Source organism: Moschus berezovskii, chromosome 6, assembly GCF_049115385.1.
Source record: "Moschus berezovskii isolate FMDL1 chromosome 6, NW_MosBer_1.0, whole genome shotgun sequence".
NCBI lineage: Eukaryota > Metazoa > Chordata > Mammalia > Artiodactyla > Moschidae > Moschus > Moschus berezovskii.
In genome coordinates this window covers 110812056-110827636 of record NC_142465.1, presented here as the reverse complement: position 1 = coordinate 110827636, position 15581 = coordinate 110812056, and the positions used below count along the sequence as shown (strand labels likewise).

At 48.8% G+C, this 15581-nt stretch overlaps 1 protein-coding gene across 2 annotated transcripts in view; it reads right to left on the bottom strand.

The window, feature by feature from the left end:
• IQSEC3 (IQ motif and Sec7 domain ArfGEF 3) overlaps positions 1-15581 on the bottom strand; it is an 86154-nt gene that overhangs the window by 54617 nt on the left and 15956 nt on the right. For both annotated transcript variants that reach the window (XM_055395438.2, XM_088836760.1), the window contains exon 2: positions 1587-1670. In XM_055395438.2, the coding sequence (XP_055251413.2) occupies positions 1587-1670 (84 nt within the window). The remainder of the gene's footprint in view (positions 1-1586; positions 1671-15581) is intronic.

Genomic DNA, 15581 nt, shown 5'->3' with positions numbered 1-15581 from the left:
CGGGTCAGTAACTCTCTGCCCTCTTTCCTGTCCTCTCCCACTGTCTCGTTCTCTCCTTTCTCATCTTCCTTCCAGTTTCCAGGAGGGTCATTGCCCTTGTGGGGGCTCACATGCCCCCTGGACAGGGAGCCCCTGGGGATCCAGGGGGCCGCTCTCTCCTGAGGGCCTGGGCGCAGGCAGAGCTTGGCCCCCAGTCCTCCAGGCATCAGCACAGCACCTGGTCCTCCCCTTGCTCCCATCCCCAGTGCAGTCGCCTCCGGGAACAACTGTGCCTCCTCCAGCCTCGGAGGTGAGCTCCCCATGGTGGGCCCCTGATTTAACCCAACCCAGCCCCCTGCCACTTCCATTCCCCCCCACCAGAGTCCTGCCTTTTCCAACTGCCCCCCCCCACCGCCAGTTCCTTCCAAGGGAAAACAAGCAATAACACCTTTCAGGGAAGGTTTTCCATCTCCAAGCTCACCAGCTACCATCTCTGATGACTACCCATCATTTTCCTAGGAATAAAGGGGGAAAGATCATGGGGTCACTGGGGCTTAAACCAGGAAGTGGCCTTTAGTGCAGGTCTGGGCCTGGGTGTTCACAGCCCAGAAACTTCTGCTGCCCTCCCACACAGACCTAAAGCCCCTCTGGGCTGTGAGCGGCCCAGAGGCTCAGAGAGATGGTACGTCATGTTGTCCTCTAGGTAGAACAGCCCTTCTTCGTACAGATGGGGAAACTGGGGCCCAGGGGAGTTAAGGAACTTGCCCAAGTTCACTCCAGCAAGAGGAGACAGCAGATGGGGTCAACTCCACACCAGAGTCCAAGTGTCCTGACCCCCAGGGAAGTAAAGGACGAGCAAAGGAAAAAGAAAGGTGCTGAACTGAGAAATCTTGGGGGAGAGAGAAGAGGTCAAAGCGTGAGCAACACAGAGGGGGCGGCTCCAGGTGGAGACAAGGGAGAGAGTACCGATGGGGGAAGGAGGAGAGATGGAGGGCTGGGGGAGGACAATGAGGGGAGGACGCTGGAGGGCCGGGCAGGATGGGGGAAGAGAGAGGGCGGGTGAATGACCCAGGACAGGCGAGGAGGAGAGCCTGGACAGGACCCTGACTTCTCAGTGCCTCCCTCCCTTCCCAGGTGGTCGGCGAACCCAGCAGAGGTGGACAAGCCTAAACATCAAAGTTATCTTGGCTCCTTCATGGAAGGAGAAAAATTATCAAGAAAAATGCAAGTCTTGAGTAAGAAAGGCAGGTTGGGTCCTCTTATTGGATGGGCACCTTCGGGTGCCGGACAACCCACCACTAAGACATATAGATCGAATCAAATTAATTTCCCCTGATGTTTAAACAGGTGAACTTTTTACAGGCTGTTTAGTGGGGACGAATATAGGGCTGGGATTTGAACAGTAGGGTATAATGACCTAAAGGCATCAATGGCTCATCTGGGGTCTGGAGGAAGGAAGGAGAGATGGAAGCCTGAGGAAGGAGGTAAAAACAAATAAACAAAACGCGCAACAGGGGAGGAAGAAGCGGAGCGGGGCCCCGGTGTGCACTCTGCTGGGGGGAAGATGGTGGGGTGGGGAGGGGAGGACGTGCAGCGGCTCTTCCCACCTGTGGGGGCCCGGGTCGGAGCAGGCGGGCTTCTGCTCGGCGTCGGCGGCTGGACAGCAGAACTGGTGCAGCACGGTCTCATTCCTGAGGGCAGAGCAGAGGGAGAAGGTCAGCGGCCTCTGACCACAAGGCGCCTCTGCCCAGCACCCTGCCCCCCGGGGAACTCCGAGGTCCCAAACGCTGCCAGGGGAGGGTTGCGTCATTGCAGACACCACCTCCTGCTCGCAGCCCTCCCTCCTCTGCTGCCTCTGCACCCCGGTCCCCGCAGCAGGCTCCTCCACGAGGATGTACCATCCATTCGGCTCTGACTTTTGTCACGATCACAGTTAGTCCTCCATAGCCCTGCCGCCCACTAAGGTCCAGCCAGCAAGGCAGAACTAGGTCTATTCATCCAAGATGCACAGAATTGAATGCAGTGAACATTTTTGGCTAATCATATGCAGAGATGCAAAGTGCTCTTAGAGGCTCAGATGGTAAAGAAGCTACCTGCAATATGGGAGGCCCGGGTTTGATCCCTGGGTTAGAAAGATCCCCTGGAGGAGGAAATGGAAACCCACTCCAGTATCCTTGCCTGGAGAATTCCGTGGACACAGGAGCCTGGTGGGCTACAGTCCATGGGGTAGCAAAGAGGCGGACACTACTGAGCACACAGATGATGTCTCGATTTACTGAGGCGCAGTTTTTTGTGTGTGTCTCAGCACAGAGGGAATTCAGAAAAACTCAAAAAGGAGGCAGTGTGGCCTGAAAGAAGAGGAGAAGCTGGGATTCAACTGGAAGAGGACCCCGTTTCTTATTTCAAAAGAGCTAGGAAGTGAAGAGAGCGCAGTACAGCCGGGGGAAGGTCAGAGGCCAGAGAGGCCAGCTGGCTGGAGGGAGAGGAAGCACCAGACGCCAAGAGCTAATGAGGCCGTCACCCGGCCAGGCTCCGCACCAGGCGAGGCTGCCCAACCACAGCCTCCCACGTCTGTATTCAGACTCAGGACTCCACGGCTCAGCCATACACACAGCTGAGTCGTTGAAGGGACTGATGAGACGTGCGGTCCTGCAGTGGGTGAAGTGGCAGAGGATGGACAGACACAGGAGAGAACCCAGCAGGAGAACCGAGAAAGAAAAGCCAACAACTTTGAGAAACAAGAACAAGTTATAGGGACTTCCCTGGTGGTCCAGTGATTAAGAATCTGCCTGCCAGAGCAGGGAACACGGGTTCAATTCCCGGTCCGGGAAGATTCCACATGCCGTGGAGCAACTAAGCCCATGAACCACAGCTACTGAGACTGTGTTCTGGAGCCTGCAAAGCATCATTACTGAGCCCATGTGCCACAACTACAGAAGCCCAAGCGCCCTAGAGACCATGCCCTATGCTCCACCCCAGGAGAAGCCACCACAATGAGAAGCCTGCGAACCACAACTAGAGAGTAGCCCCTGCTCGCTGCAACTAGAGAAAAGCCCGCACAGCAACAAAGACCCAGTGAGGCCATAAATAAATAAATAAACAGGTGAGTTACAGGACTTTCACTGTGTGTTTTCGAGACTTAAAGCTGCTCAAATTAAGAGAATTTGGTGTTGCCATAAGGACAGACATACACATTGGTTGTACCAAATGCAGAGGCTAGAAACAGACTCAAAATCAACTGATTCTTGATACATTGATTTGTAGTAAAAGTACCAAGATAATTCAGTAAGGGATAATAACTTTTTTAACAGATGGTGCTGAAACAGTTGAATATCAATATGCAGGAAAATGGACTTCAATCCATATCTTACACCATAGATACATGAATTAATACTAACTGGATCATAGACCTAAAGTAACAGATGTAATAATTTTATAAACAGACCTAATGATTTTATTTTTCCAGTAGTCATGTATGGATGTGAGAGTTGGACTATGAAGAAAGCTGAGCACCAAAGAATTGATGCTTTTGAACTGTGGTTTTGGAAAAGACTCTTGAGAGTCCCTTGGACTGCACGGAGATGCAACCAGTCCATCCTGAGTGTTCACTGGAGGGACTGATGTTGAAGCTGAAACTCCAATACTTTGGCCACCTGATGTGAAGAGCTGACTCATTGGAAAAGGCCCTGATGCTGGGAAAGATTGAAGGCAGGAGGAGAAGGGAATGACAGAGGATGAGGTGGTTGGATGGCATCACCAACTCAATGGACATGAGTTTGAGCAAACTCCGGGAGTTGGTGATGGACAGGAAGACCTGTTGTGCTGCAGTCCTTGGGTTTGCAAAGAGTCAGACATGACTGAGCAACTGAACTGAACTGAATGATTTTGTAAATAAAATTATAAAACTTTTCAAAAAAAACATAGAAAAAAATCTGTGACTTAGAGGACACAGAGATCTCCTATGTAGGGTACAAAAAGCACAAACCATGGAGGAAATAAGTTGATAAATTAGACTTCATTGAAATAAAAAGAAATTTTCTGTTTTGAAAGACACTGTTAAGAAAAGTGAATTCTTATAACTCAGTAATTAGGGGCTTCCCTGGTGGCTCAGTGGTAAAGAATCTGCCTGTCAATGCAGGAGACAAGGGTTTGGTTCCTAGTCCAAGAAGATTCCGTACGCCTCGGGGCAACTAAGCCCGTGCACCGCAATGACTGACTGAGCCTGTGCTCTAGAGTCCAGGAAACGCAACATGAGAAACCCACTCCCTGCAACTGGAAAGCAGCCCGCTCATCACAGCTGGAGAAAAGAAATGAAGACCTAGCATGGCCAGAAATAAATAATTAAATTTAAAAAAAATAAGACAAACAACTTTGTAGAAAAGCGTACTAAAGATTTGAATAGATACTTCACCAAAGAAAATATACTGACATCACTGGTCATTAGGGAGACGTAAATGAAAATCAAAATGAGACAGCACTGCACGCCCACGAGAAGGACTGACAACACCGAGTGCTGAGGAGAGTGTGGAACGCCTGGGACTCTCACACTTCTGGTGGAAATGTAAAATGGCACAGCTCTCGGGAAAGGACTCTGGCCGTTTCTTATAAAGTTAAAGCTGCTGCTAAGTCACTTGAGTCGTGTCCGACTCTGTGTGACCCCATAGACGGAAGCCCACCAGGCTCCCCCGACCCTGGGATTCTCCAGGCAAGAACACTGGAGTGGGTTGCCATTTCCTTCTCCAATGTGTGAAAGTGGAAAGTGAAAGTGAAGTCGCTCAGTCGTGTCCGACCCTTAGTGACCCCACGGACTGCAGCCCACCAGGCTCCTCCATCCATGGGATTTTCCAGGCAAGAGTACTGGAGTGGCTTGCCATTGCCTTCTCCACACGCCTACTATTTGCTCCTGTAACTGCATGCCTAGGCCTTCCCTGGTGGCTCAGATAGTAAACACCCTTCCTGCAATTGCAGAAGACCCCGGGTTGATCCCTGGGTCAGGAATATCCCCTAGAGAAGGGAATGGGTGCCCACTCCTGTATTCTTGTCTGGAAAACTCCATGGACAGAGGAGCCTGGTGGGAATGAACAGTCGCAAAGGGGTCGGTCATGACTGAATGACTAACACTAATTGCATGCTTAGGTATTTACCCCAGATAAATAAAAATACATATTGACATGAAACTTTTCACAGCTGCAAATGTTCCCAGAAGTAAGAAGCTGTCAACTCTACACATACACTGTCAGCTGATCTCAGACAAGGTTGCCAAGAAGGCACTACGGGGAAAAGATCATCTCTTCAACAAATGGTATTGGGAAAGTTTAACACCCTCATGCAGAATAATGAATTTGGACCCATATCTTACACTGTACACAAAATCAGCTCAAAATGGATGAGAGACGTGAGCATAAGACCTAGGGGGAAAACTTTATGACATTGGTCTTGGCAATGACTTCAGGGATATGACACCAAAACCACAGTCAACAGAAGTAAAAATAGGCAAGTGGGACTACATTAAACCAAAGAAACTCCAGCACTGCAAAAAGAAAAAATCAACAGAGTGAAAAGGCAACCTACAGAACAGGAGAAAATAGTTGCAAACCATATGTCTGATAAGCAGTTAATTTCCAAAATACAGAAAGAACTCCTACAACTCAGTAGCAACAAAACCTAGTAACTCAATTAAAAGTGGGCTAAAAACTTGAACAAACATTTTTTCAGAGAAGACATACAAATGGCCCACAGGTATATCAAAAGATGCTCAAGGTAACTATCAGGAAAATGCAAATCAAAACCACAAGGGGCTATTACCTCACACGTGGCAGGATGTTTATTCTAAAATAAATAAATAATAATGGCAAAGACTACAAACATTGGAGAAAATGTGGAGAAGTTAAAACCCTTGCACACAGTTGGTAGGAATGAAAAAAGTGGTGCTATGAAAAACAGTATGGAGGTTTCTCAAAATATTAAAAATAGAACTTCCGCATGATCCAGAAATCTCTTCTGGGTATTTATCCAACAGAATTGAAATCAGGATCTCGAAGAGATATTAGTGCTCCAATATTCAGTGTAGCCCTGGAGGAGGAAATGGCAACCCACTCCAGTATTCTTGCCTGGAGAGCTCCATGGACAGAGGGGCCTGGTGGGCTATAGTCCATGGGGTTGCAAAGAGTTAGACAGGACTGAGCACAGCACAGCACATCATTCAGGGCAGCACTATTCACAAAAGCCAAGATACACAAACAACCTAAGAGATGGATGAACAAATAAAGACAATGCCTTCTATACACACAATGGGATACTATTCAGCCTTTAAAAAGAGGGAATTCCCTGGTGATCCATTGGTTAGGACTCCACACTCTCACTGACAAGGATTCAGGTTCAATCTTTTGTTGGGAAACTAAGAGCCCACAAATGGCGTGCTGGGGCCGAAAGAAAAATAAATAAATAAAAATGGGAACAAAAAAAAGAAGGAAACTCTGCCATATCTGACAGCATGGATGAACCTTAAAGACATGCTAAGCAAAATAAGCCAGTTGCAGAAAGACAAATACTGCATGATCCCACTTATATGAATGAGGATCCTAAAACAGGCAAACTCACAGAATTAGAGACTAGAATAGTGGTTGCCAGGGATGGGGGAGGGGAGGGGACAAAAGGGGAATTGCTGATCAACAGACAAACAGTCATGCAGGATGAATTTTTCCTAGAGGCCTGCTGCACAGCACTGCGCCAGTAGCTACAGTGTACACCCAGGAATCTGTTAAGCGAGTGGATCTTGCATTGTGTGTTTGTACCACAATCAAATAAAATATGTAAAAAGGTTAAATATCCATGTAAGTGTTTGGGTTCAAATATTCATTTCTCAAGTTGTGTGACTAACGTGAGGGTTTCCAGGGACTTCCTTGGCAGTCTGATGGTTAAGACTCGGAGATCCCAATGCAGGGCACACAGGTTTGATCCCTGGTCAGGGAACTAACATCCCACATGCTGTGCAACCAAATAAAATAAAAAAGTGATTTCCACTTTGTGAGCCTCTGTGCCCTGGTCAGAGGAGTACGAGTGGGATTGAGATGGCCCAGAGTTAGTTCAAGGAAAGTAAACACACATGCACACCAAGCCTTAGTAAACTGAGTAAATGATGTATCCTGCACACATATGGACCATGTGTTCTAGAATGTATGTAGAGGCAGTATTTTTAGAAAAAAGAGAGAGAGACTCGTGTTACAGATATGAATATCCTGCAACCCAAAGTGTCCATGAACTGGTAAATGGATAAGCAGATTGTAGGCAATGGCACCCCACTCCAGTACTCTTGCCTGGAAAATCCCATGGACAGAGGAGCCCAGTGGGCTGCAGTCCGTGGGATCACTAAGAGTCAGACATGACTGAACGACTTCACTTTCACTTTTCACTTTCATGCATTAGAGAAGGAAATGGCAACCCACTCCAGTGTTCTTGCCTGGAGAATCCCAGGGACAGGGGAGCCTGGTGGGCTGCCGTCTATAGGGTCACACAGAGTCGGACACGACTGAAGCAACTTAGCAGCAGCAGCATATCTATACAAAGGAATACTATTCAGCAGAAAAAAAGGAACAAGCTTACTCACATAAGCAACAAGTGGATGAATTTCAAAAGAGCCTTATAGTAAGTGAAGGATAGCAGACTCAAAAGTCCACATACTGCATGATTCCATGCGGATGCGGTTCTAGAAAAGGCAAATCCATAGTGACAGGAAGCAGATCAGTTTCAGTGACACAGGAGCGGGGAAATTCAAGCTAAAAGGAACAAGGGGTCATGGGGTGGTGGAGATGTTCCATCACTTGAAAAGTAGCTACACAGCAGTAGACATTTGTCAAAAATCGCAACCTACACGTTTAAATATGGGAGGATTTTATTTTGTGTAAGTGTATCTTAATATGGCTGATTTTCTTAAGACCAAAATATTTTCTTCCTCTTCTCACATCTCGATATTTCATCAAATGTCTTGAGAACAGTTTTTAAGTTCCCTCCTCCCATTGCCCCTGGGTCACCTAATTATTAACCACCCCCCTGCCCTCCCGCAGCAGGAAAAAACACCAACTTTTTCATTCTCTTCAATTGTTAGATTGGGTTTTCAGAGACCAGATGGCTTGCAACTGAGCCAAAGGAGGCCAGGGGGCCAGAAAGCAGGACAATGAGAAAGTTGGGGTTGGGGGTTGTTGAGCTGGGAAAATGCTGGCTGGGGGCTGGCAGCAGGTGGGGGCGGAGTGTTCCAGGAAATGCAGCAGCAACAGCGCAGGAGCTGGTGATGGAGACCCAGGCCCCTCTCCACACGCTGGCCCTGGGCCAGCACTATAAACCAGGCTCATCTTGTAAACCTGTCAAGTCACTGTAAACCAGGCCCTAATCCCTGCCCTGTGTGTCTTACTGAGTTGTGGGAATTCAGTAAGACTTAAATGCAAAACTGCACTGGAAGAATCCTAATAAGCCCAGCATAGACGCACAATTATTCCTGTCAACTCTTTGTGACCCCATGGACTACAGCTCACCAGGTTCCTCTGTCCATGGGATTCTCCAGGCAAGAACACTGGAATAGGTTGCTGTGCCCTCCTCCAGGGGATCTTCCTGACCTAAGGATTGAACCTGCGTCTCTTACGTCTCCTCCTTGGTAGGCAGGTTCTTTACCACTCGTGCCGCCTTGGAAGTCTATTACTGCTATTGGTCTGGGAAACTGAGGGACTCAGCGGCCCCAGCTCTGTGGCCAGCAGAGACTGCCAGGTGCCTTCCCTACTTCCTCCTCCCAGCCCCTGCCCCTCCTGCAGGCCAAGGGCAAGAAGGAAAGGGTGGACTTCCTTTGCTCCTCAGTGCAGTCTGCCAACTGTACCTCCTCCTCAGAAAGCTTTGGAAAGGTCTTAATAACAAGGCAAGTGATGACAGATGTCCCAGCAGCCAGGGGCAGAAAGCTACAGAAATGTCACCCTGCTCTAGGAGGCCCGCAGCTCCGTGTTCCACCCCGAGTCAGACCAGGGCTGCAAGATCAGGCGCGCCTCCCTCTCACCAGCCTCTGTTTCCCTCTCACTCTCTGCCCAGTCTCCTTTGGAGGAGCTTCAGAGGCCATCTAGTCTGTCGGTCCCCAACCTTTGTGGCACCAGGAGCCAGTTTCGTAGAAGACAGTTTTCCATGGACTGGGTTGGGGGTGGTTTTGGGATGACTCACGTGTATTACATTTATTGTGCACTTTTCTATTCTTATTACATCAGCTCCATTCAGATCATCAGGCATTAGATCCTGGAGGCTGAGGACCCTCGGTCTCGTCCGTGTCCCCCCACTGCCAAGAAATAGGGGTTACAGAGCCTGGGGGAAGAGCTACCTGTGTCTCCCTCTCAGAGAGGATTCCCCTGAAAACAGGCTGCTGGCTTTTAGATGTTCATGTGAAGAAGTCTGGTCCTGCAGAAACCCTGTGTTTCTCTCCTGGGTTCTGAGGAGCCTCAGGGCCCCATCGGCCGCCCCTGGGGCCACCCTGGAGTCAGGAGGCAAGTGGAGAAGGCTGGGCATGGAACTTACACTCCAACTGGAGCTCTGATCTGGTCTAATTACATGTTAGGATGCCATCAGATTTGATGTGGAGGGTAGGGGGAAAAGTTTCCTTGTTTTAAAAAACAACTGGGAAACTATTCTTCTAACTGGAAGCTCTCTTCCCGCGGTGATTAAGCCTGTTCCATCTCTCCAACCACCATGGTGTTGGAGAGGAGCTTCGGGGGCCCACCCCCCTACCCTCCAGGTCTCACTGCCTGGAGGAAGCCTCCTTGCTTAATTCTGCCTAACTCCTCGGTACCAGCCTTGCCTTGGTCTTCTCATCTACAAATGGGGTTAATAATAAACTTCTCTACAGCGTTGTTCTGAGGGTGAAATGAGTTAAAACACACACACTTACAATAAAAATTGATGCACAATAGATGCTTGCCTGGTGGCTCAGACGGTAAAGAATCTGCCTGCAATGCAAGAGACCTGCGTTCGATCCCTTGAGAAGGGAACGGCAACCCACTCCAGTATTCTTACCTGGAGAATCCCGTGAACAGAGAAGTCTGGCAGACTACAGTCCATGGGGTCACAGAGTCGGACCCAACTGAGCAGCTAACACTTTATTTTCAGCTGCTTAGTAACTGTCAGCTGTTATTAAAGCCCCCACTTTTGCCATCCTTCCATCTCAGGGAGGGTGATCCCTTCTCTCCAAGTCCCGTTGTCAGGCTGTCTCCTCCTTGATGGTCTTCCATGCTGTCTCATTTCACAGGCTACACCCTTCCCTCTCCTCCACAGCCTCCCAGGAAGAGCCAGCTGTGACAGATGCTTCCTCTCACCTTGATCTCCTGGAACTCACTGGAACGTGGCTCCTCCCTTGAGGCCTAACAGAACTTACCCCAGGGAGCCCCCAGCAAGCTTCACTGACTTGACTCTTCCACAGATTCATTGGCCAAACCCTCCTTCCTGAAACACCCTGGCCCTGGCTTCCTGAGAAGTGGTCTGCTGGGTTGTTTCCATGGTGATGGGAGGAACCCATCCCTGTCGGGGGAGAAGTCCGTGGAAAAGGAAGGAGCCAACATCCAACAACACCAACTGGCCTGGCCAGTGCTTGTGACCATCCTGAAAGTGAGCCTTTGGGGTCAGGCTTCATTCTTGAATGAGCTGCTCTATTTCCCAATCAAACAGCAAACACCACATCTTGTGTCTCCATACCCCCATCCCTTGCTGGCTACCCGTTACCTGTTCAATGTTTGCTGGCCTGGGGGTCTGCCTAGGTCTAGTGCATTCTTTTGTTTTCTTTTCAATTATGCAACACAGTGCTATCAATTCTGTTTTATATTCATTCCTCAGACTTTATTCATCTCACAGGTGAAGTTTGTACACCCTGTTACTAGCTTCTCCCTATTTCCTCCACCACACACCCAGCCCCTGGCAACCAGTTTTCTCCATTCTGTTTCTATGAATTTGACATTTCTTTTTCTTTTTAAGATTCCACATGTAAGTACTATCATGCAGTATTTGTCTTTCTCTGTCTGGCTTTAGGATCACACCCTCAAGGTCTATCCATGGTGCCACAAAGGCAAGATTTGCTTCTCTCGTGGCTGGATGATAATATTCCATTCTATATATGTGTGTGTGTATATATATATATGTACATATGTGGATCCATCTTCTTCCCATTCATCCACTGATGGACATGTAGGTCGTTTCCATATCTAGGCTATTGCAAATAATGCTGCAATAAACGGGAATGTAGCTATCTCTTCCAGATCCTGTTTTCATTTCCTTCGGATCAATACCCGGAAGTGGAATTACTGGACCATATGGTAACTGTGTTTTTAATTTTTCTGAAGAACCATACTGTCTTCCATAGCGGCTGCATGAATTTACATTCCCACACAGTGCACGAGGGTTCCCTTTTCTCCACACCCTCCTCGACATGTGTTATTTCCTGTCCTTTTGATTACAACCGGCTTAATAACAGGGGTGATACGGAGTCTTGTGGTGGTTTTTTATTTCATCTTTTTAATTTATGTTGGGCTGTGCTGGGTCTTCGTTGCTTCACACAGGCGTTCTCTGGTTGTCTCAAACGAGGGCTGCTCTACAGTTGCAGTATCTGGGCTTTTTATTGTGGTGGCTTCTCTTATTGCAGAGCACAGGCTCCGGGAGCGAGGGCTTCAGCAGTTGTATTTCCCAGGCCCTAGAGCACAGGCTCGGAGAAGGCAATGGCCAGCCACTCCAGTACTCTTGCCTAGAAAATCCCATGGATGGAGGAGCCTGGTAGGCTGCAGTCCGTGGGGTCGCTAAGGGTCGGACACGACTGAGCAACTTCACTTTCACTTTTCACTTTTACACATTGGAGAAGGAAATGGCAACCCACTCCAGTGTTCTTGCCTGGAGAATCCCAGGGTCGGGGGAGCCTGGTGGGCTTCCGTCTATGGGGTCACACAGAGTCGGACACGACTCAAGTGACTTAGCAGCAGCAGCAGCAGAGCACAGGCTCAGTAGTTGTGGCACATGGCCCTAGCTTTTTCTTGGCTTTTCCTCCCACCTAGATCCCTTGGTGGGATCTTCCCGGACCGGGGATTCAACCCATGTCTCCTGCTTTGGCAGGTGTATTCTTTACCACTGAGCCACCTGGGAAGTCCCCTCTGCCCATTTTTTAACTGGTTTGTTTTTTGCTACTTAGTTGTATGAGTTCTTTATACATCTTGAATATTCACCGCTTATCACAGCGTGATTTGGAAATATTTCCTCCCATTCAGTATGCTGCCGTTTTGTTTTGTTGACGGCTTCCATGCTGTGCGCAGGCTTTTCCGTCTGATGCCGTCATGTTTGTTTCTTTCTGCTTTTGTTGCCAGTGTGCTCCTTGTCACCTTCGGTACCAGCACCTTGCTGGGCACCCAGGTTGCCGTCTCTTCCCTTCACTCCAGCCCCTCGTAGCTTATACAGCATCTTCTCACATACCTTTTCATCTTTGGGTTAGACCTAGTTATTCCCCTTGGCAGGTAAGGAACAGAGAGGTGACCTGGTTTTCCCGAGGCTGCACAGCTGGTAACGGGTGGAACCAGCACTGGGCCGACTTCCTCTCATCCTAGGCGAGCGCCCCATGGAGCAGCCAGGGAGCCACAGATGCCCTAGGGAGGAATTCCATCGGGACCGCTTCTCTGATGGCAGGAAGCAGCTGGGTTCCTGGAGACCCTACGAGCTGCAGGTTTGGGAGGAGCTTCGTTCAGTCCCTGCCTGCCCCCGGTGAGGCTACGGACACCCCAGTTTACGCACACACAATCCTGCACGTGTCATGGATGCACATGCACTCACTCTTGGCTGTGTAGACACACATATCACACACATATTTTCACGTGCAGATGGGCACACACAGGACTTAGACCAAGGATGTTTCATCCCCTACATAAACCCTGCTGACCACGTGGCCACGACAGGCTATGATGTCCCATGCATGCTAAGACGCTTCAGTCGTGTCTGACTTTTCTGCAACCCACAATAGCCCGCCAGGCTCCTCTGTCCCTGGGATTCTCCAGGCAAGAATACTGGAGTGGGTTGCCATTTCCTTCTCCAGGAGATCTTCCCCACCCAGGGATCAAACCCAGATCTCCTGCATTGCAGGCAGATTCTTTACTGTCTGAACCGCCTGGGAAGCCCACAATGGCCCGTGGGGACCTTGAAAATCATCTATCCGTGACTGCGCATGACACTCTGCCCGTCCTCAAGCCCAGTCCTCAGGGCACAATGGAGATGAGTGGGCCAAAGGCCAAGTTCAGCAGCATGGGGGTCACGTGGGACCACCAGCCCTTCTGACCATGAACCCTGGGCAAAGTTCCTGATCAGACCTTGACTCAAGAAGCACTTCCCCACCACAGGAAAGTCCCCATACTCCTCTCGAGTGGGGATAGCTACATCAGGGAGCACGAGGCTACAGCTTGCATGTGAATCCTGAAGATACCCCTGTTGCTGTGTGACCTTGGTGGGTCAACTTAACCTCTCTGGGCCACAGTTACCACATCTGTGAAATGGGGATAATCATACCTTCCCATTAGGACTGTATAGATAAAATGAGATTTAAAGACATACATAAATGCTGAGTGCATAGCAGAAATTAGTATGTGGATGTTGAAAGATTGAATCAATGAGTTGAATGGAGATCAGATGGTTGTGGGTTGCATTGCAGAGCTCTCGCTGCAAGGTGCTCTTCCTCTTGTGCCCCTTGAGCGCCCTGAGTATTTCCTGTCTGAGTGGAGACTTTGCCCCCTGCTCAAATTCCCCCAGCTTCCACCCTACACGCCCCTCTGGAGGGGCCCTGAAGCCCCACAACCCCATCTCTGTCTCTGTCTCTCTCCACCTTGCCCTTCTGTTCCCTGAACACATGTGTTTCTTCCAGCCCCAGGGCCTTTGCACAGAATATTTTCCCCTCAGGTCTTCCTGTGGTTCCGTCCCTCACTTTATTTAAACTCTGGTCAGCGTCACCTCCTACATGAGGTTTTGCCTGTAAACTGCCCTCCTCCCATCTGTCCCTGATTTTTCCTCACAGTCACAATGAGTGTGTACAAACATGAGTTACTTTTCTGGTTGAACATCTGTCTCCTCTCAAATGTGAGTTCCCTGGTGGCTGAGTCTTCATCTGACTTGTTCACCGTGAGTTCCCTGCACCTACATGTAGTAGATGTTCAATAACTACTTGTTAAATGGATGGACAGCTAGAACTCTGCTCTTGAGGAGCCCAAATAAAACTTCCATCCCTAAACAACAATAATATACTCGGTTCCCCTCTCTCCACATTCCCTCTCCTGCACAGCTCAGCTCATTAGTTCAATATATTTTAATTTTTTCCCAGCCCCCAGCTAGCGGATCCAGCTGATCTATTCTAATGGCTCTTTTTTTTTTATTAATTTGACTGCATTGGGTCTCAGTTGCAGCATGCAGGATCTTCATTGCCTTTTGTGGGATCAAACCTGCATCCCCTGAATTATAAGGCAGATTCTTAACCACTGGACAACCAAGGAAGTCCCTCTAATAGTTCTTGGGCAGGGAGCTGCATGGGAATCCTGAAAACTTCCTTTAAAGTAGACTTGGCTGAAATTGGGAGCAACCTAGATGCCCATCCACAAACAAAGGGATGAACAAAGTGTGGTCTGTCCATGCCATGGAATAATATTCTACCAAGAAAAAGAACCAAGTGTTGATACAAGCTACAGTGTGTGTGCATGAACCGTGAAGACATTATGAAGATGCCAGGCAAACAGGACCACTTCTTCCACGGCTCTATTCCCATGACACATCCAGTCCGGAGAACTCTCTCAAGTCAGAGAAGAGATGAGTGTTTGCTTGAGGTTGAGAAGGATTGGAAGATTAGACTAGTGACAAAGGGTACAGGATTTCTTTTTTGAGGTGATGAAAATGCACTAAAATTATGGTGATGCTAAAAAACCATGGATTGTATACTTACTTTTTCTTAATATTTGTTTATTTGGCTGTTCTGAGTCTTTGCTGGGGCTCGTGGGATCCTCGATCCTTGCCATGGCATAAGGGATCTTGGGATCTAGGTCCCAACCAGGGACTGCATCCACGCCCCCTGCACTGGAGACTCTGAGTCTTAGCCACTGGACCACGAAGGAAGTCCCAGAAATTGTATTCTTTAAATGGGTGAATTGGATGGAATATGAATCATATCTCTCAATAAAACTGCTTTTTAAAAAACTAAATAAACAAAGTACATGCAGGTACTCCCCTTCCCCCGAAACCTGCCCCTCAACAACGGTCTCCAGGGTGAAGGCCCATGCATGCCCGTTCCTGGTTCCTGCAATCGTCTGCAGGAAGGCTTCGGAGCACAGAGGCTGAGAGCACTAACTCCAGAGTCACATCCCCCCTGGGTTTGAATCTGGATGCTGCCTCATGGTTGCTTGACCGAGGAGGGGTTCCTGACCCCGTTGTGCCTCACCCCCCCACCAACTATAGAAGTTACTGAGACATATATTGAGATGAAGTTAGGTCGTAAGGCACTTAAGAGAATGCCCAGGCCACAGTGAGTGCAGGATAAAATATTAGCCTTTATTAAATTTTTATCACTTTCCTCCGGACAGTGA